Source organism: Leptidea sinapis, chromosome 34 (assembly GCF_905404315.1).
Source record: "Leptidea sinapis chromosome 34, ilLepSina1.1, whole genome shotgun sequence".
NCBI lineage: Eukaryota > Metazoa > Arthropoda > Insecta > Lepidoptera > Pieridae > Leptidea > Leptidea sinapis.
The window spans coordinates 4,751,607-4,774,053 of NC_066298.1; the positions used below are offsets into that span (position 1 = coordinate 4,751,607).

The window sequence follows — 22,447 nt, forward strand, 5'->3', positions numbered from 1 at the left end:
TTTACATTTTTTTGACTTACTCGTGTAAGGCATTTAGTATTTGACGTTGAATATAATATTGTTAAAGATTTTTAAATTTAATTGAAAATAAGAACTTGTAATACCATTCTGATTTGAAAAAAGCAATCTGCCTTTCGAATGAGCTGTACGAAAAAATGACATATTTCCAGTGTTATAACTTACCTACGAAATAAAATATTTTTGATTTGATTTACACCTTTTTGAGTGTGAGTCAAATGGGCTTTTCAAAAAGGCACCTGGTGTCAATGTAAAAGTGAGATTTTAAACAAAAGGATGCCTGTTCCTATTACTCAAAATCTCAGAGATGATTATACAAATCTATTAAACAGGTGTATAAAGTTAGAAATCTTAAAAAAGATCAAGAATACGATTGCTTCAGCTAAAATACCAAAAAATAATTTAATTAATTGATATTATGATAAAGTTGCTCGAATTTAAATGTATTCCTAAAACTATAAAAAGCCTAATATGGAACTACATGGTTTTACTTATTCCTACTAATATTATAAATGTGAATGTAAGTTTTTTTGTTTTTAATTTGGTACAGCGATAGACTAGAGCTTGGGAAAGGACATAGGCTATATTTTATCGCGGAAAAATCCATGGTTCCCACGGGATTGAGACAAAAGGGAATTTCACATCGATGAGCTATAACGATACCAATAGTGGGTTTAGTTTGCCGTAGCAATCTTCCTCGAAATAAGATTCATATAATTTGTTGAGAACGGGAGCGAAAACGGGAACCAGAACTGGAATAGGACATGAGTTAATTTTCAAACGCAAATCGCGGACGAAGTCATCAGCTAGTAGAGTATAATATTTTTATTTTTCAATAGGCTCGAGTCACCTCCCAGTAAAGTAGTTAAAGAAATAACTTAAGCTGGTAAAATGTTGATTCTAGGTGATATTATTACAGACAGGCATTAAGTGCAGTTGAAAGACTTGTATCAATCGTCATAAAACAAGTTCGGCAAGGTGGGTGGCGCCTGCGCATGTCAATTAATTCTTTTAGTAGTATCGAATCGAATACACGTTCTTAGTGGCTACTGATAAATGCTCTAAGCCATTTAATATATATAATTACTAGCTGACCCAGCAAACGTTGTATTAAAATCCCATATTAAAATCGCGATACAAAAGTAACTGTTGATCGTAGATGGGTGAAAATTTGAAGTTGTATGTATTTTTTAATGCTGAATCATAATCAAACAAATTAAAAAAGAATGTCAAAAATTAAAAAAAATAATCGTGTGGACCACCCTTAACATTTAGGGGGATGAAAAATAGATGTTGTCCGATTCTCAGATCTACCCAATATGCACTTAAAATTTCATGAGAATCGGTCAAGCCGTTTCGGAGGAGTTCAATGTTTAACACCATGACACGAGAATTTTATATATTAGATAATAGTATTTATAATATTAAAAACAACTCGTACTAAGTAGAATGTTTTTAGGAAAACATTTATTGTTTTTAAAAGCATCACAACAGGACAATCATACTATATACTGTGTAGGAATAAATATAAATTCTGTTATAAATAGAAATGCACTTTGATTAAGGATTGGTCTCCGTTGCGCTCCAACTAGATACCGCACTATCTAAGAACAATACCTTTTTTATTACGACAACTATTAGATGCTTGTGTGCAGGGCGTCTTGACGCTCAATGGCATCTTTCAAATTTTGTAACATACTATATATTTTACATTGAAATTAATAAAATATAAAATACTTATTGATGATTATGTAAGCTCAGTGTATTTCTTATAGTATTATTTTTACAAAGTTTTACTGTTTTACGGAACCCGGCATTTTAGCTACAATTATTAGCAAAGTTTAACAGAATACGTAAACGTCACACATTGTTCGAGGCTGGCTCGAGTACGCATACTTGGGCGTAGTATTAGTTGCCGCGCTTTGCGACTACGCCTGTGCTATCTAGTTTCAGAAGCGCAGCGGAGACCAATTAATTCATCTTAGATCTTTGACTTTAATGTCAAAAATTTCATTTGTCTGGCGAAGAATTTATCGATTTAAGAACTGTTCTCTGGGAAATTAAGTCATTGTTTGTTTTAGAGATTTATTAAGCGACTTCGTGTCGACGTGTCCTTCAGAGCGAGCCCTGTTCCAAAAGCTGAATATAATTAAGTCCAAAGAAGGCTTCAGATCTGGATTATACGAGTGCCAGTCTTCACCTCATATAAAGTCCAGAACATGGACTACCAGCCAAGATACGGTAGTTCATGCCTTGTGACCAGTTGGAGGGTCTTGTTGAAAAGTTCTAGGTACATTTTTAAAGGCCAGGCTAAGACATCTCTCCACCAAAATATGACTGACACAGGGTGACAATTACTAATAATTATGAAGCTTCTTTGGAGCTACAAGCATACACTCTATAATACGAGTACATGATATACACTTTACAACAATGTGTTATAAAATTTAAAAGAATTGTTAAAAAAAAATGTGTGGTAAAAGTTATTATAACATAAATGATTTTCTTCATGATACCACAGACTGGAAATGGAGTGAACACCCTCAGGCTATTTATTTATATTTTTTTACAGTATGATATTACATTGAACTGCATGTGTGGTTTTTAATGTTCAATAAGTGATTTTAAATCCTATTTTTTGGGACAGCAATTATCTTAATCGAGCCACTCTCTTAAACTAAAGATATTGATTAAGTGCTAGCTTAATATCTTCTTTGACATTTTTTCCTTATGGATAATCAGCAAATATAGGCTCTTATAGCATTAACAGCCTTTTTAGTTGTATCGGCACATGGCCCGCTCAATCTTTAATGTTCTTTGACACACGTGTTGGTATATATATTGATAGTACTATATACAACTGATGCTTAGTTTTTGAAGTATATTAAGAATAACCAATGGGTCAATACCTACTCTGTGCAAGGCATTCACTGTAATTATGTTTCTTTAACACACTATTCCAATATTATGATTTAATATTAGGCTTGAAAAGATCCACAACAGGAAATTAATGTTTCTGACATAATCAGAACTGAAGACTGGATATCATAATATAGTTCTCTGGTCAATCATTTATGGTCAGTTTTAGAGGGCATGCTATAAACACCATAATATTTTGGTGTCCCTAAAACCCCATGTGGGGACACAGGCAAAGTTTCAATTGATCAGGCCTCAATATTTAAAGAATTATTTTTAATACTAATATATTAATGTATATAAACTAAGGGATACTACAGCAGTAAATCTTATATATAAAAAAAATCAACAGTAACAGTATTTATGTCAAGACTATGTATTATAATCAAACTCCTCGCCCTGAGTTAGGAAGATATAATGAATCTCCATTGGCTATTCAGTTCTTCTGACATTCTTCCACTATTACCAGCTCTATATTTCCTCATACTCTTCACTCTCTTTTCAGTACATCCTCAATCCGTGATCTCGCTTGGAAACTGTATACTTAGATTGACCTTTTCCAACTTCCACTAAAATTCACATTATAAGTTTGGACCTATTTACAAATAGTGGTTTTTGTGCATGTAGCATATTATGTTTATATCTCTACTTGGATGTGAATCAATTTGAATAATTTTTACCGCTTACAGGAATACTGTGTGTCGAAGACTGAAAGTATGTAATGTTGGTCAGGAATATTCTTTGATTGATAAATTTAAGTAATAATAAACTTGAATTGATATTTTTGCCTTTTATGTGAATTTTGGCCGTATTTAAACAATTATTAAGTGTATCTGTGACAAAAACTAATTTCGTATTGATCCCACTTGGATCTGACAAGACAAAACTATTAAAAAAATATATTATAGATAATAATATGTAATTTACATGTATTATACGTACCTACGCACAAAACACTATTCGCGTTCCTAATTAATAATAAACTTCAAGGATGCAATAAAATTGTTCGGAGGTAATATTGTGTAAGAAACTGTTATGATTACTTGAAGCCTTGAAGACAGAGAGATTTACATCTAATAAATGTTATGATTTAAATTAAACATGTTTGTAGGTATTATCACATTTACTTATCGCTAAAAGGAGTATTTATATTATAAGTAGGTAGGTACATCCGAAAAATATAACAATTTACAACTAAAACTCACCTTTAGAGACATTTTGTTCACGAAATATGTTTATAATCAAGATTTCATTCTATCACTGTACGTCCTCAGATTTAAAATTTAAAAATAAAATATTAAATAAACCTCACAATATTTTTGAACTTCATCTCTAAAAAAATATGTAGAGGCCTTTATAAATCAATTAAGAAAATACAATAATTGCCAAAACAAACAGCTATTTTGTCACGTAAATCGTATTATCTCGGGATTCTTTACGTTCGAAAATAGCAGCACAAATAGCGTTTTTGAATTATGATCGCAATACGCGTCACACCGCGACCGCCAGCATTACTAAATAAATACTACTAGCTACTAGGTAATAGTCCGTATTCCGTCAACCGTCGTCCGTCATAGGGCAACTGTCAAATGCTGCTTGCTACTGCTAGTGCTACTAGCGCCCTGTCGGATGCTGCAACAACCTGAATTTGACATTGACAAACGAAAACAGGTAAATGTCAGTGCAGACGCTGTTGCCAACTAACAAAAAGCATTTAGTCTACATATTACTCTTACTACTACTTATACTTGACTATAAAGTCCACATTTAACAACTTTATTTTACGAATAAAAATAACTATGGAATTGTTCTGAATATATGCATTTCATAGAATTTTGATTCATAATTTTATGGAAACTTTATAATTGTCAATCTCATATCACTCACTCCCGTTTATCAGATAATATTAAATTATAAACCTCAGATAGGTATGTTTGAGTATTAAAATAGTTCGTTGAATATTTAATGTAGATACTAATATACATCTTGATATAAAATTATTAAATTCAAAATGATTTATGGATTTCTTTGTGTATGTGTCCGCTACGTTCAGAAAATAAATAATTATTTCTGGAATTTATGATAGGTGCTGATAGTGATGCAGAACAAGCGACCAGAAAACTTGGTGGAATTTCTGCACAATCCGGTCCTTTTGATGTATTAAGAGTTTTTAATAATTAATTTACCCTCATCAGTCGTAATTCGAATATTGCCGATTATATCATGACAACTAGACCGTTTCTCTGAAAAAATTTATATTGCAATGCAGGTGAAACGAATTTTTTGCAGAAAAAAAGTATGTGCGTGTAATCTTCACGCGCGATTGAAGTAAAACTTAATAATAATTATATTTAGGAATAATTAACAGATATATATTACATTAAATAAAGCCGTATTACCAACTAAGCACTCACTCATTAAGGAGCATTGTTAGATATTTTGCTGTTTTTTTTTTCTCGGAAACGCTGATGATATAACTTCATCTTTTGAGAAATGTTTTTCATAGCATTTTCTCTATCTAAAATAAAAAAATGCCTGCATTAATATATAATACAATTAATATTATTTTATCTAGTGAGATTTTATATATTTTACAAAGAATGATATAATGTTATATTTTGATATTATTATTGATCAGAAAATGAACACTTTTTACAGGTCAAGTTATTATCAGGTTCTTCATTTTGCTCTTTTATTCTTATTTATTGTTGAAAGAGTAAAATGTTTCTGGGATTCCGCCATTTTATTTGATTCATTATCATTTTCATTTTATATTCTATTTATAATTAATTAATACCATTCGCACATTTTTAATTTTCACTCATTAAATAAAATAATTGATCATAAGAAGATAAAGGTTAAACTATTACTAGCACATATCAATATGACGTTGTTATTGAATATTAATATGTATGGCTGTATGAGCTCAAACCCTTTGCCTGTCCTAATAATGGGCCAAGAAACCAAAAGCAATGTCGCAAATGTCAGACTGAAAACTTATTTATTATTTATTACAAAAGTAGTAAAAAATAAACAAATTCTACACTTGGAGACTTAAAAAAAATATTACTGAGCAATTTGACATATTTTTTTAAAAATATAAAATTAAATTTTTACTTCAATAACGGTTTAAAAAATTGTTTCAATTATTGACTTTTTTACTGAGCGTTACTTCCGTCAGAAAAAAAAATATTCTTTTTCCAATACAATAATTGGATGCCCCTGTTTCCAATCTATACAGAATTAAATAATTTCGATAATAACTCGCAGAGTTTCTGTATCCGTAATGGAAGTATCTGGTTAGGAGGAATATAAACACAAGTGAGCCTAGCCTATTTAATATGTGTATCATTATGTATGAATATTGTTAGTATCATTATTTTATCTTATAAATGTAATAATTGGCTTATGGTATCTATAATAAGCACCGAAGCAAAATTTTTACAATGTGTGTCATCTAAAAATCTTGCATAGACGGCTTTTACAATTAATTATTAAATATCTATTAATCGAATATGGCTGCATAGGCTTGAACCCATTGCCTGTCCTAATAATTATACGACGAACGAAAATGTAAGAAAATTTCTGAAAACTTTTATTTAATTGTTACAAAAGTATAAATAAATTATTATACTTGGGATATTTTCAAAAAATATTACTGAGTAATTCGAAACTTTTTTCTTAAAACCATTTTAAAGCCATTAAGTTATAACGGTTAAAACATGTTTCAATTATTTTTTTCTGACAGAAGTATCGCGTAACGTAACGAAGCGGTTTACCTTCCCACAGTGCCCTCCCATAAGAAGTTATCACTTCAAAAATAAATTGTATAAATATAAATTGCATGATTGCAAGATGCATTTACCTTTAGAGTTGGAATACACTGTTTGTGTTGGGATGCTTCGTGACAATAATGGTCGTGATAACCGTCATAATTAGTAATCGCATCAAACAAATCCTATGATTTATTAACTATAACAGGTCGACCACAAGCAGCACTGGCTCACGAGTTGACGCATGGACCAGCCATTACCTCCGTTGCACATATTTGACGATTCGTTACACGACGCCGCAAGAAATGTCATTTTAGCGAGCATGGCGAACCATGTTATAATATACATACGCATGATTACAACAAAAATATGAAACAAATTCTCACAAAGCAAGCCCACAATATGATTTTATACAGGCTGTAATCGTTAAGTGTGACAAAGCGATTATTCAGTAACTATTACAGATATCAAAAAACTTTAAAATGAAGGCCATCAATAGATCAAGACACTTCTTCAAGGCGGTCTAACGGTCCAAACTTTAGTACTGTGTGAGGCACAAGTAAACTAGAAGTATCCAAATTTTAACTTAATGATTACAACCTGTATAATGAAATTACCTATGGTGAAGTTTATTTATAAAAACAATATAAAAGTAAGTATTTTATTGAAATATTTAAATAAGTGTTAATTGTGCAATTATTACGAAAGTATGATTATTTTTAGAGTGTTTAACTCTTTAAAGACATCTTTCAAATAGTGTATTTTATTAAAAATTCAAAATATCCTGACATTTTATGAGATTTGCAAATACCAACCCTGATAAGGGTCTAAAAACACCTAAAATCTGGGTTCATGGGTCACCTAGGGTTACCATATCTCAGGACTCGTTCTACACCAGACCAGAGATGAGGATAATGCGTCCGAACCTGCGCCTCATAGAGTACTAAAGCTTGTACCGGTAGACCGCCTTGAAGTAGTGTCTTGATCTATTGATGACTCCCAGTTTCGTGAATGGATTTGGCTAATTTGGCTTCTAGTCAATCCACACGATGTATGACTATTGTAGGAAATGATTGGATTCCGTCTTATTGTTCACAATTAAATGGTTCTTGACTTCAATTGCAGCTGTTTTGGCATTATATTTGTCTGTATGAACATTCGTGTAATGGGTTCTCAACTCGGTCGCTAGGTTACTTTTGTATACACAATGATTGCATTGATACAAAAACAAGCCGGGGTGTTTCTTGCCTTTCAGTACATGTTTCCGAAGATTTTCCTGTAAAGTTAACATACACGATATTTAATTATAATAACATTGTGGTTCTGTTGTTAAATTTATATTCATTTGACATTTCAATAATTACTCTATATCCACCATATTGCCTAACGTTAATGGAACTGTCTACACGCGTTACGCGTAGAGGCTCCTTTGCACAGGATGCCGGCTAGATTATGGGTACCACAACTATTTCTGTCGTAATTATGTGTAAGCTGTCAACATTATTGTGTTTCGCTCTGAACGGTGCTGTATCTATTAAAATTACTGGGCCAATGAGACTTAACATCTTATGTCAAGGTGACGAACGAATTTTTGGGTTTGACAAAAATCCTGAACAGCACTGCATTGTAATGGGTAGGGCATATCAATTACCATCAGCTGAGCGTCCTGCTCGTCTCGTCCCTTAATGTCATAAAAAAAATTGAGCACCAATGTTGTTCGATAAATTCAAACTATGTGAATTAATGATCGTTAATAAATACCTAATACAAATTCACGACTAAATCTTAAATAAAAAAAGACAAGTTTATAAGTAGGTAATGAATAAGTAGTACAATAAATTATTTATTTAATAAAACTTACTAAGCTTTTACAGGTGAAATCACAGTGCGGGCATCCGTACGGCTTGACATCCTCGTGACATATTAAATGGCGCTTCAAATGGCTAATTTGATCGGTTTTAAAGTTGCATTGGAAGCATTCATGGTATTTCGTTATTCCGTGAGTTTTTCGATGTCTGAAAGACAGTAATAGACATTTTATAGTTAATAATCACCACTCGCTTGTCTCATGCGTGACTCCTGAGTATATGCATACTAGTGAACAAACCTCATATAGATTATTATTAAATTCAAATTCAAAAACACTTTATTCATGTAGGTCACGGAAATGACACTTAAGAATGTCAAAAAAAATTGTTTCTTATTGAATTTACCGCTACTTCGTAAAGGGTTAAGCTAATGAGAAGAAGTAGCAAGAAACTCATTGCCACTCTTTTAAGTCAAGATTTACATTTTAATTGTTTTACAAATCATTTCAATTACAATATATGCAAAGTGACGCAACAAAAATACTCAAATGTCACAAAACTGAAAGGCTTACACGAGTAAGTCAAAAAAAGTAAATTAATACTTATACACACAAAAGTTATTGAGTATAGTAGATGCATCAATCCACACATACCGTAAATAAATAGAGGCATTATGTGAGCATTTCATAAAATAAAATATATAATAACTTTAACTTTAAGAAAATTGAAATAATAATAATAAAAAACACATCAAGCAGACCTCCCGGTAACAAGATTATCCAGCAACCACGAGCAGCACCCGTTCACGAGCATGACGCATGGACCAGCCATCGCCTCCCTCGACCATATTTTAGGGAAGGTAACGACCCGCCCCACGTCGCCGCCATTAATAATGGGTACAGGTACAGGTGTTACAATATATTTAAAGAGAAGAAATAAGATATTTTTGTGGCCTCCACAGTTCTGTTCTGATCATCACTGCACCTGCTCTATAGCTCTATTTGAGACCGATATTTCTACACTAATGTCTTTTGATAAACTTTTATAAAAAAATAGTAAATTATGAAAGTATTGACGAGTTTTAAAAGCAAATGAATCGTCAAATAGAGGGCGTGGCCACGAATTCTAAGTTGCAATAAGAGTAATCGGATGTCTTAGGACTTATAATATTATGACATAGGTAAACTATATTTTTATTATGTTTACATAATGTTTAAACTAGACATCAATCAATTAACATATAGATAGTTTGATATAAGATAACAAAAATATCTATAAGCGTAGAATTGGAGTTATTTAAATATTGAGTAAATAAATTGCATTTTCCTGGTAAGCGCCATCTTGCGGGAACAACGAACACCTGAAGACTTCAAACCTTCGCTACACAACAATAGCTAAAGCCTAAGATGAATAGTTAAATAAATAAGGGACAGATGGCGCTTCATCATGAATGGTCTGGGAGAACGAGTGAGTACACCCGGTGCCTACGTGGGTTAATATTCTTTTAGGAGAGTCAAGAGATCGGTTCAACGCCTCCAAAATCCCCCAGGTAGTAAATTTGATTCGGTATATTCTCTAACAAATCGTTAGAGAAGATACTTACGAAAAATATATAAAAAGTTGTTTGTTTTAACCATCTTGTTGATGTAGAAATTTTGAGATTTCTGATAAAAAAACGCGACAAGTCGTTTTATAGTCGTCCTCTCTTGGTGCTAACCTGACACTGCCAAACGAATTCTGAAGAGGCCAAAACAGTTAGAAATCTGAAGGTGCAAGGTCTATATGGAGGATGCATGTAACAACTCTTCGCCACACTCTTTTTTTTCGTGAGTGGCAAAAGATATGTCTGGTCTAGTGTTATCGTGGTGAAACAGTTTTTTCTCAGCTTCTTGCTTTAACCTCATCAGTAGTTGGCAATAGAGATTTCGGAATCGATAAAACTGTCATAACCATAATGTTAACACCAGGAACAGACATAAACTGACGATGCCTACTACTCGGCTAAGTGGAGTTAGTAAGTCTTTTGTGGGGCGATGTATATGCTTTTACAACAAGATCCCAGAAAATGTTCAAAACAAAAGTATTACGTTATTCAAAAGAATTGTTAAAAAACGTTTGTGCGGTAAAGTTTACTATACCAAAAATGACTTTCTTAATGAGACTACAGATTGGAGTGACCGCCCTCAGGCTATTAAATAATAAGTTTAATTGTACAATATTACTTTATAAACATATTTATTCGATGAAAAAAAAAGCCCGCTGAGTTTGTTGCGCTAATTCTTCTCAGGTCTGAGGCATTCATTTTGGAATGGGTGGTAGTTTTTTTTGACTTTCAATAAGTGATGTCACATCCTGTTTTGAATAAAAATATTTGAATTTGAATTTGATATAGCTATCGATATCGATATCCTAGCTGGCAGTAAAACCTCATAATAACAACTCATCTTTACAATATCACCATACATACAACATCACCTTATTGTGAGTAAGCCCGGGCTTAGCCACAGTCTTGCAGTCTGACTAAACAATGATATTTTCGGACGTTATTATCGTACGTGATCCACTTTTCATCAACATCAAACTCTTCAGAAATAAATCGGTTTCATTAAGTTTCAATAAAGAAATATACGATTCGTTAGCTTTTTTTTTCAGAGAGCTCGTGTGGCACCCAATCATCTTTATTTTTGTAAGTCAGTTTAGTGCTCAATTCCCAGTTCTTTCTCTATGTCGCGGTTGCAATTACTGATATGTTGACACTGCGTTAGGTTCATAAACGGCACAAATTTATATATATTTTCCATGTTTGTAATTTAATTTTGAAATGTTTCGAATTTTTTATTAGTTACACTCATTTGAAATAGAGAAAAAGAAATAAAATCAAATCAAAATCACTTTATTCATGTAGGTCACGGAAATGACACTTTTGAATGTCAAAAAAATATTTTTCTTATTGAATCTACCGCTACTTCGTAAAGGGTTGAGCTAATGAGAAGAAGTAGCAAGAAACTCATTACCACTCTTTTACATCAAGATTTACATTTCCATCGATCTACAAATCATTTCAATTACAATATAATATTTAAAATGATGGGAATACAAGTTTTATGCGAAGGAGATTTTATTACAAGTTTATACATAATTAGGTACATATAAAACCAGGTTCTCCGCCGCGTATGTCTGTCTGTTCGCGATAAACTCAAAAACTATGGCACCTATTTTCATGCTGTTTTCACTCATGGATAGAGTGCTTCTTGAGAAAGGTTTGAGTATATAATTTATTAAGGTTTTTGTATATTTTTGTATACAAAAACGATATTTGTTGGAGGTATCGGAAAAAATATGCGTTCTGGGAGCTTTCAACGAAAACGCTGTGTAAACCCTTTTAGATATAACAAAATAATGTATGGTGGGATTGTGTATCTTATATAGGTCTACAGAAAATTCCACTATGTCTACCTCGGATAAAATACTATATCCACCTTAATACATAAAAAAGCAAGTAAAAGCTGTTTACACAAATACGATATTAATCCTTATCATTTTAAATAAGTTAGATCTTTCTCATTACTCATACTCGGAAAGAAATGTTGTTTTGATCTGATTATTGGGTGGAAAATGCTGCTTCCCTCCACAGAGAGGGAAAAACTCATACAAATTACTTCCCACCTAAGGGCCGGAATGAACTTTGAAAATAGAACTGCTGTGAAGAGTTTTATGTAAAAAAGAACTAATTAAAAAAAATGCTACGGCCATGTGACTTTCTAAACAGACAGTGTGAACTTAGCGCAAACTTCTTTGAGCGGAATAAACCGCAACAATTACGCGGTAAGTTCTATATTTGAAATTTAAATAGTCGACATAAATTGGCGGGATACTAATCTGTGCTTAGTTAAATAACTAGTTTTATTTTCCTCATATACGAAATGAAAAGAAGAGTGTTTAACTCGGGTAAAAATATAAGTTCCTACTCGGACTATAGCCGACCTCGCTGCGCTCGGGCGTCTAAATACCTCGGGAAATGATTCTTTCGACCCTCGGTTATCAATCTACTATTCCACCATATGATTGCTTGATGCGATAGGACCCTTCCCGTAATGTCTAGCCTAATACAAACAAAGAACGGTAGTTTAGTGATGCATTATTCCCGAATACTTCAATTTTTTCTATTGACAGAACAGCGTCTGTCGGGTCTGCAAGTAAATTCTAAATGCGAAATGTCTTTTCCCCCGATCTATTAGCTATAGGCATACAAGTACAAAAATCTATCGTTTAAATATAAAATATAATAATCTATACTAATTAATATTATAAAGCTGCAGTGTTTGTTTGTTTGTTTGTTTGTTTGTTTGTTTGAACGCGCTAATCTCTGGTACTACTGGTCCGATTTGAATGATTCTTTCAGTGTTGGGTAGTCCATTTATCGAGGAAGGCTATAGGTTTTTGTTTTTTTATTTTTTTCAAAATTAGGGATCCGTAATAAAATTGCTATTTTGTAACACAAGGTGTAAAATCGAAAACCTATTTTTGCGTGCGCTGCAAAAACTATTGACAATAGAACAAAATGATGTACAGGCTATAATATAGGCAATATTTTATTACTTATAAAACTATGGCGTGAATCATACTTTATATGGCAAAACAACTGACTGGCTGACCCCCTTATTCATAATGGTCCGCTATCTTTAAACAGCCGCTAAGGAGTGTTTTTTCTTATTCTGACTTAGGTCAATAGAAGAAGACAGAGTGAGAATTAGCAATGCTTTAAGTTAGCAGACTATTATGAATAAGGGGGTGAGTGTCGAAGCAGGTACTCACCGGATTAGTTGCGACAATGAGGAACCTTTGAACGTGCAATCCTCAAATGGACATTCCCGTTCTAATATCTGACACGACGGGCCGTGGCTCTCCAGTTCTTTTCTGAAATAACAATATAGGTACAACACTTAGATTGGACAAATATAACTGAAAATAAAATTTTATGAACGATGCGGGACTCGAACCGCGACCTCTTGCGTTCCGTGCGAGCGCTCTTTCCAACTGAGCCAACCGTTCGAGTGACGTATCGCTGATAAAATCTTTTATAGTTTGTTCAACTCTCAGGTCTCACTCAATCTCATAGCTTTACTTAAACCTTCTCCGAAACACGCTGCAAATCATAGAATAAGTATTATTCCGATCGGTTCAGTACTTTTCGCAGTTTATCCAAAGGAAAAACTATGGTATGGTGGTTGAGGAGTCAAACTATGGTCGATCGAAAGTATCTCCTGAAAGAATGATATTCTAGGCATATTGAGTCTAAAGTGCTACTTGCACGTACTTTATTATATGCAAAAAGATATATACTAGTTCATAATAGCGGTTTAGTTTAGGAATTGCCTTTTTGGCGTACCTACTGGCTACTTTCGAATAAAATAAAAACTATTTGGTGCGAGATTTCAGAGTAAAACTTTTTTGACATGGCAGCTAGAACATTCTAGATTTAAAAAGTACAACATGAATTCATTGCTTTTCTATTGATTTTTCGTCTTTTAATGTATTTTAATATCTTAGATAATTTTTACGTCTAGATTGAGCCCTCTTGCTGCTAGACAACCGACGAAGACAGGCTAGGTTTATTACTTTAGTGTGCGTAACCAGCTACGTTTTACACTCGCGATTTGTCACTTTGTATTAGTGTGCGTGCATTGCTATACATGAGAGAAAAAACAGTCAAACTCAATTTTTTTCGACGATTTCACAGTTGTCATAGTCTGTATAGGCGTATAAAATGATCTAAGGTCAACAAAACCATCTTTAAACACATTGAAAATAGAGTAATTGATTTTGATTTGATTTGATTAGACACAAGCTCTCAATATGACACAAATTAAATTTGGAATTTTATGAATGTTGCGGGACTCGAACCCACGACCTCTCGCGTTCCGTGCGAGTGCTCTCCCAACTGAGCTAACTGTTCGAGTGACGTATCGTCATAAAATCTTGTATGCTTTGTACAACTCTCAGGTCTCACTCATATAGCTATGTTTAGAGAAGATACAGTTTTTGAGTTTTTCAGTTCAATACGGTAATTCGATATTTTAACCCCTAATATTATACATAGTAAGTGTTATAACAGCTTTAGTTTCCCGTTAGCGAGGGGCCGTTAGCACAAGTTGAAGTGATTAGAGAACCCCAGGCTCTCCATTAGGTCGGCGGTTGTCGGCGGTGAAGTCGCGCTCCGGAGAACGCATCCGAGCGCATTAAATGCAAGACAATCGCAATATCGCGTTAGATATGGCTAAACTTAGATCGTCAGCGGCGCTACTAACCCCAGATGCAGATGACTCTACCACGTCGCAATGCTTACGACCCAACTTTCGAAATACAGGACTGACTGTATATTGGTAGTGATTACTATTTTTGAAAACTTCTTTAGCGGCGTTGAGCATTTCTCTTGGGATCGGTATAAAATGTTAAACTAGCGTCAGGACACGTGGACTGATCGAAAATTCGTAAGACAGTCGCTGAAATTATGGATGAAAATTGTTGATTTTTCTGAGAGATTAACTTTAAAATGTAAAATAATTGTTAATTTTTTTTATGTAATATAAATTATAATTTTTTTGTGTATGATAAATGAATATTGTGTTTAACCAAATAAATGCTAGTAAATTTATACTGATAAATAAATCAATTCGTGCGAAATTATTCCCTAACCATTCCAAAATATTCAAAAATGCACAACGTTAATGTTTAAGTTTTCATTTTTGCATTCACTCCCGGAGTGTTTCTTTATAAAACGACAGTCCGTCGTTGTATCAATGGCACTTGTCAGTCCTCTGATCATTAGTAGCACGCTCCTGCGTGCACAACGGTTATATTTATTTAATCTTTTAATAAAATAAACAATATTTCCCTTTCTTACGTGATAATTGGTAGTAATAGTCTGCTACCAGAAACCACATCTCCTTCTCCGAACACACCTCACAATCACTAGATGTGATATTATGGTGGTAAAAGATAAAGATAGACGCCAAGTCCTCACTCAATATCAAAAGGTCTAGCCGATCAGGCAAGAACATCGTATCGTCGATTCTAGGTCCAAAAATGGATGAAGCTAATAATAGACTGAAATTGTGCTGGTAAGAGTTTCAGGCGGTGGCCTAAAGAAAAGTACTACGTCGTATATATGACAGGTGTTCACTGAGCTGATCTTCATCTTGTTCTTCGCTCCCGTAATGCCAGGCCACCTTTAACCCATCATGAGGCGCCAAGCTACCCGATCACGGGCGTTAATTTCCATAGTTCCTAATGTATTTAAATCTTTCAGAATTGTCATCAGCCACGTTATGAGAGATCTTCCCATACTACTTTTACCCGTATCCATGGATGGGCACTTCACGACATGGTTGGCAGGTCATTCTTCTTGTTCAACGGAACTGCGAACACTACACGCTCGAGATATCGACGCCAAGTATGGCTATACATGCTGTGGTAAGTTAGGGGCGTGTTAACGAAGACTTTCTTCCATGAACCTGAGTCTTCTCGGGGCTGGATTGGACGATTTCTGATATAACTTTGTTCTGAATTTCGTCAGTGTAATGTTATCACAGCCGGTCTGCGCATATACAGGTGTCCCAAAGTTATGGGACATGAAGGGAAAGTACATTAAATATCGAAGATAGTCTATTTTACTGAAAGAAGACTTTATGTTATTTTTAAAAGTTAGTAATTCTGCATTCAAAGATTTTCAAAAAATTACTTGCCTCGTTTGGGAATCTCTTGTCTTACGTAAAATCGCCAATCTTTTAATGAGTCCGCTGTTGATTTTCTTATCATTATATGGTGAATACTTGATATGATATGGCACAATTCTGTTTGTAACTCCCCACGTTCTCGTATCGCTTTTTGTATAGCATATCTTTCACGTATCCCCAAATGAAGAAATCTAATGGTGTAAGGTCCGGGGATCTGGCCGGCCATCTAATCGGTCCATTCGTACAAATCCAAGTAGGAAAACATTCATTTTACGTTGTTCCTTTCTTTTAAAATAATATGTTACTTAAGAAGAGTTATTAGTTTTTGGCCATTATTTCGATTGGCATCATGAAAGTAGGGGTGTTTTTTTTTACATTTCAGTCGGTTCAATACCCAAACGAGGCAAGTATTTTTTAGAAAATCTTTGAATGCAGAAGTACTAACTTTTAAAAATAACATAAAGTCTTCTTTCAGTAAAATAATCTCCGATATTTAAGGTACTTTCCCTTCATGTCCCATAACTTTGGGACATCCTGTATATCTGTATCTATATAGCAATTAATGTCACTGATTTGCAGCATATTGATATGCAAAAGAGAGAAACCATTTGTTATATTTTTTAAAGTGATAACCCTCACTTCTGAGACTAATTACACAAAATTAAATTTGAAAATAAAAATTACAAAGGCGGAAAACCAGAAAATTTTAAAACAAAAATTTATTTGTGTAATTAATCCCAGAAGTGAGGGTTATCACTTTAAAAAAAAATAACAAATTGTTTAGATTTGAAAGGGCGACATCTCAAGTCTATTTCCTAATGTGCAAATGTTGGGGTTGACCAGGTTAGTGAAAAGAACGCTCGCACGGAACAAGAAAGGTCGCGGGTTCGAATCCCGCATCCGTGTGTAACCTTTCCCTATGCCAGTGTTCATGTATCTATTGCAAATATCAAAACCTCATCACAATCCTAAAATACGAGACCGCGCGTCCTCGATGCTCCAACATGTCATAATATTCTAATAATTTCTGGAATATATAGGTCAGTAGTAATTTTAATAAGTTGGCATGTGTTATAGGAGTATAAATTTGATAGAACATAATTACATTGAGTTACAGTCGTGCACGTTTAAATGTATTGTTTAAGCTCTTGGTTATACTATTATTTTATTATATTCTTTTTACTTGGTGCACGATGACGGTGTTCAACCAGTGGGAGGCTCCTTTGCACAGGATACCGGCTAGATTATGGGTACACAATCCACAACAGCGCCTATTTCTGCCGTGAAGCAGTAATGTGTTTCGGTCTGAAGGGCGCCGTAGCTTGTGGAATTACTGGGCAAATGAGACTTAACATCTAATGACGAGCGCAATTGTAGTGCCGCTCAGAATTTTTGGGTTTTTCAAGAATTCTGAGCGGCAGTGCATTGTAATGGGCGGGGCGTACCGCGTATCAATTACCATGAACTGAACGTCCTGCTCGTCTCGTCCCTTATTTTTTAAAAAATATAAGGAGAAGAATAGCAAAATTGTAAGCGATATTCTTTACTTGGTTATCGAAAATATAAATTTAATTAGTTTAAATGAAGATTTTGATAATTCTAAAAATATTCAATGATAATTAACATTTAAAAAATTTGATTAAATAGAATTTTGCATAGTAATATTATTGTAATAACATTATATTACAATTTAGTATAAATAAGTGAAGTTACTATCTACATAAATTTTAAATACGTATTTTTGAAGTTATAGTTCTTTAGGCGCCTTATGAAAAAATTATGAGAGAAAAAATGCGCGCGCATCACTGTAACACAAAGAAGCAGGTTGAAGTTGAATCCTTACATTTTCTGACGTTTGCGTCATTCGTTATTCTTTTTCGTTTCTTCGTCCATTATGAGGACAGGCAAAGGGTTCAAGCCCATACAGCCGTATTCATTATTTATTAATTAACTGTCAAAGCCATCTTTGCAAGATTTTTACAAAATTATTCTTTCTAAAAACGCAGAATTGCACGAAGAATAAATCATTTTAATGATTTTTGCTTCGTTAGGCCAAAGAAGTATAACTTCTTGCGTGCATACATAAGTACACACACACTTCTTTAATATGTAATTTTGTTTTCTTTCATTTTATTTTTCTTCCGACATTTGTAAATGTTACTTTTCAATTTGGAAACTTTACTGATGAAGGTGTTATAGCAGATTGTACTTACTCTGCTTAGATTGTTCATATTATATTGTTTATTTCCTTTACTTAAATAAATAAATAAAATAAATTACGTACTTTAAGATGTATGGTGTATACCTTAGTAGATGTAAAAAAGGATAATCACGTCGTCCAAAGATTTAACTACTATCTATAGTTAAATAATGCAGAAAATCTAGGCCGGCCATATTTCAAGACAAATCATCTCTGGCGTCTTAGAAAACATGCCAACAATTTGGCATCCTCAATCAAACCTGCGGATTCACGAATAAAACACACGTGCACCCAATAAAATACCTTCTAGCACGCTGTTTGTATCGCACGCTGCCCGGAATACAAGCCGCCCGGGGACATGTTTATTGGATTGCGGATAAAAACGTCATCGTTAGCGGCGTCGCAGTGCGCCGGCGCAGCTATCAAAGCGCTCGTGTCAAATTATGAATGTTTCCCGATGTTTTGTAGACGAGTTGTGAGCAGTGTGATTGCCGACTGCTGACACTTTGGCCGCCGTATCCGGCCGCTGCACGTGTCGTGCACATCATTGATGTCTTATGTCGGCACTTCATAATATTATGACATGACACATCTCTCAAGAAGTTTATTATAAATCTATATAGCATTGCTCCGTTAATCATTAACAATTTATAGCTAATGCTGCTCATAACTAACATGAAATCCTCCAGAGCTATCGTCAACAAACAATCGGACAAGTATTAAAAAAGTGTGTGTACTTATGTATGCGCGCAAGAAGTTCTGCTTCTTTGGCCTAACTAAGCAAAGATCCTTTAAATTATTTATTCCTCGCGCTATTCTACGTTTGTAGAAAGAACAATATTGTAAAATTCTTGCAACGACGGTTTTGACAGTTAATTATTAAATAACGAATACGGCTGTACGGGCTTGAACCCTTTGCCTATCGCAAAATAATTTTAAGAACCAACTTCACCCTGTTATGCGCGCGCATCTTAAAATTTAACTCTCATCACTTTTTCATAACGCGCCTAATGAAGTATAACTTCAATAAACACTCCTCTAATCTAATACTACAAAGCACCTTAATACTTACCGGTCAGTAAACTTCTTCCTACATTGATGACATCTAAATTCTTTTGCAGCGACCTCGGTCTCCGTCGGACGTGCAGGCATTTCGTGTTTGCTCTTGTGGTGATTATTTAAACTGCTCTGTCTCGTGAAGTTGGCCCCGCAGAGGGAACAAGCGAAAGGCCTCTCAAACGTGTGCTGCTTTAAATGATCCCGTAATGACTTCTTCTTGAACGCCTTATCACAGAGAGGACATGCATACTTCAGAACTTTATTTTCGCCAATGATTTGTGTTATTGGCTCGCTATGAAGGATTTCATGGAAAAAACATTCTGCTTGGGAATCTGTTGTGAACAGACATTGGCTGCAGCTCCAGAGAGCTGAAGTGCTGACAGTATTGGGATCTGCAAATTGACAAGCATTGCTTCTTATATGCCGAGTCACTTCTTGTGATAGAATGAACGCCTTTCCGCATTTGTAGCACCTGAAATTGTAATTGTAGAATAATGTCCACGTTATTCGCGTTATAAATGTGAAGTTTGATTATTATGAAATGTACTCAATGCACATTGATTTCTTCAAGTAGTTTTTTTTACTATTTCATACATAATTAGTATCATGTGATCATAAATCAGAATAGTATATTACGCAACAAGGGAGAAAAGTAGGTCATTCTCACCCGCGTAAATTGACACCCGAGCCGAATGCGAGGAACATATCTCTCGTGGTGCGATACGATTTTTTTTCCTACCTGGATGAAAAAGCTCGCTTTTAGTCCCTGGTACGAGGGACATAAGTCGTCTTGCCGGGAGAGAATCGGGCATTTTGCTTCCTCGTACCAGGGACTAAAAGCGAGCTTTTCATCGAAGTGGAGAAAAAATATTACTATAGCATACGTACTTTTTTCGTATGTTAGGATGTAATCTTCTTATATGGTCTCGGAGTTCAATCACATTTTTGAGCATGGTTTGTCGGGGACAGTATGGGCAACGTTTGCGTAAATCTTTTGAACATAGACCACGGGCTATCAACTTTTCCTTCGTCCTGATTCGATGTTCTGATGTCTGCCGATGTTGCTTTGCGTCGGCTGATGAGTTGAACACCTTGGAACAGACTAGACACAGAAATGCTTTCTCTTTGTGCTCTGATTTCAAATGAGCGCAAAGCGTTACCGATGATTTAAATTTATGATGACAGTGTTGACATTTGTGCAGTTCCTGATAAGTGTCGGTAGCAGTATACGCTAACTCATGGGAAGTCTTTTTCCAATGCTGTTTCGCCTCAAAATTATACCGAAACGAAATATGACAAGTTTCGCAACGTATAATTGTCTTCTTTCTGATTAGTATAGGCATAGATCTATTTATAACGGCGACCACTTCACTGTGATCCAAACTTGACAAGTGTTCGAGCATTTCCTGCGATGCAGAACATTCAAATTTACAGAAGGAGCACCAGTATAGACCATCCATTGCTGATGTAACACGTTCATGATTTTCAGAGGACCAATGATGCATAAAATTTGAATGCCAATTAGTATAGAATTTGCATGGACTGCATTGAAAGGGAGACTGGTGAACTATTGCGTCCATGTTATCTAAGATAAGTTGTCTGTACGTCAAACTCTTCATATCAATTGCTTTTCTAAAATGATAATGTGATATGAGATGCTTTCCCATTAGATGACTTCTAACTCTTGATTTGCAACCAGAACAACTTACGAAAATGTGTTTCCTCTTTCTCTTTGGCTTAATAACCTTGGGATTACATTTTGGTTTAGTGGATTTTTGCCGTTTTCTCTGTGTCTGTGAGTACATACTATCATTAACAAACAACGAAGGACGATTAATTCGTTTGTCTGGTGATTTTTCAGTAACATTTCGTATAGGCTCTAAGTGTCCGGAAAATTCTAATTCATTTTCGGGAAGTACTTTTCGCATGTGTAAATTAGACATAAGATGTTTATCATAAATAGCTCTGGAGCCTAATCTTCGATTACAAGGTCCACACCAATATTGAACAGAGCCCTTGGATTGTATAGTAGTTTGCATTATCTGTGTCTTCTCAGGGGCACCAGGGACCCATTTCCCTTTTGTGTGACTAGGAGGAGGTGCGTCATAGTCATCATCTCGATCGTGTGTATCTGGATCTGGCTCCCAATCATCATGGTCTGGCGAATCAGGGCGCCACTTTCCACCTGTATAGTTTGGTGGTGGTTTCCATTTAACACTTTGCGACGGTTCCTCTTCCTCCTCGTCTTCAGTATCATCTGATTCTTCTAAATCATCGTCTCCTTTGTAATCAGTATAAGATATATAAGATGATGATGGTGGATCTTTTTTCGCAGCACCACTAATGCTGGCTACAGCTTTTATCAATTTCATTTGATTGTCCTCACTTGTTTCTATTTTTAAGCTGTGACCCCCGATCCAATCTTCTCCCCTGAGGTTATTTTCTAGTGGACTCATTCTTGGTATATCTCGTGAAGTTGAAGCAATAGCTGGAGTTGTTTTAGTGTCTACCGTCGTTTTGTATATGGGATTAGGAGGAGTCAACCTGGAGAGGGAGGATGATTTCTTGACACTGCTCTGGAGTTCCAATGATTGGAAAAACACATCTGCCCCGAGGCTGTATGTCGGTTCCAGTGGGTCGATAGAAGCCAGGGACTTATCATTCTTCAGCTTCCCGCAGCGCTCTTTCCTGTGTTTTACGTAGTTGTCAATTCCGATGACAGTCGCATTGCACTTGATGCAGAGATGGGTGTCGTCGTCATCTTCGTGTGGAGACAGCATCTGACAACAAAATATGGAGTTGAAGAATCTTTAGGGAAATGTCTATTTCGCTGTATGGTTAAGCTTTAATAACATCATTTAGATGTATAGATAAATTAAATTATTTCAATGTTTTAATTTTATTGCACATTCCTTTGAGCTTCATGTGGTAAGAAGT

The 22,447-nt window shown here is 34.7% G+C and overlaps 2 protein-coding genes across 3 annotated transcripts in view; both read right to left on the bottom strand.

Annotated features, from left to right (window-relative positions):
• The window catches only part of LOC126974976 (ankyrin repeat domain-containing protein 29), a 59,365-nt gene extending 54,873 nt beyond the window's left edge, over nucleotides 1-4,492 (bottom strand). The window contains exons 1-2 of one of the 2 annotated variants that reach the window (XM_050822747.1): nucleotides 4,374-4,492; nucleotides 4,140-4,266 (exon numbers count right to left, since the gene is read on the bottom strand). In XM_050822747.1, coding sequence (XP_050678704.1) covers nucleotides 4,140-4,151 — 12 coding nt within the window. In that variant the 5' untranslated portion in view covers nucleotides 4,152-4,266; nucleotides 4,374-4,492. Of the gene's footprint in view, nucleotides 1-4,139 lie in introns of both variants that reach the window. The other variant, XM_050822748.1, reaches the window with a different exon arrangement.
• A 1,210-nt stretch (nucleotides 4,493-5,702) lies between these two features.
• Nucleotides 5,703-22,447, bottom strand: part of LOC126974916 (zinc finger protein 28) — a 50,865-nt gene continuing 34,120 nt past the window's right edge. The window contains exons 2-6 of the mRNA XM_050822655.1: nucleotides 20,399-22,290; nucleotides 19,524-19,982; nucleotides 13,331-13,432; nucleotides 8,569-8,722; nucleotides 5,703-7,983 (exon numbers count right to left, since the gene is read on the bottom strand). Of these exons, the coding sequence (XP_050678612.1) occupies nucleotides 7,765-7,983; nucleotides 8,569-8,722; nucleotides 13,331-13,432; nucleotides 19,524-19,982; nucleotides 20,399-22,290 (2,826 nt within the window). The 3' untranslated portion in view covers nucleotides 5,703-7,764. The remainder of the gene's footprint in view (nucleotides 7,984-8,568; nucleotides 8,723-13,330; nucleotides 13,433-19,523; nucleotides 19,983-20,398; nucleotides 22,291-22,447) is intronic.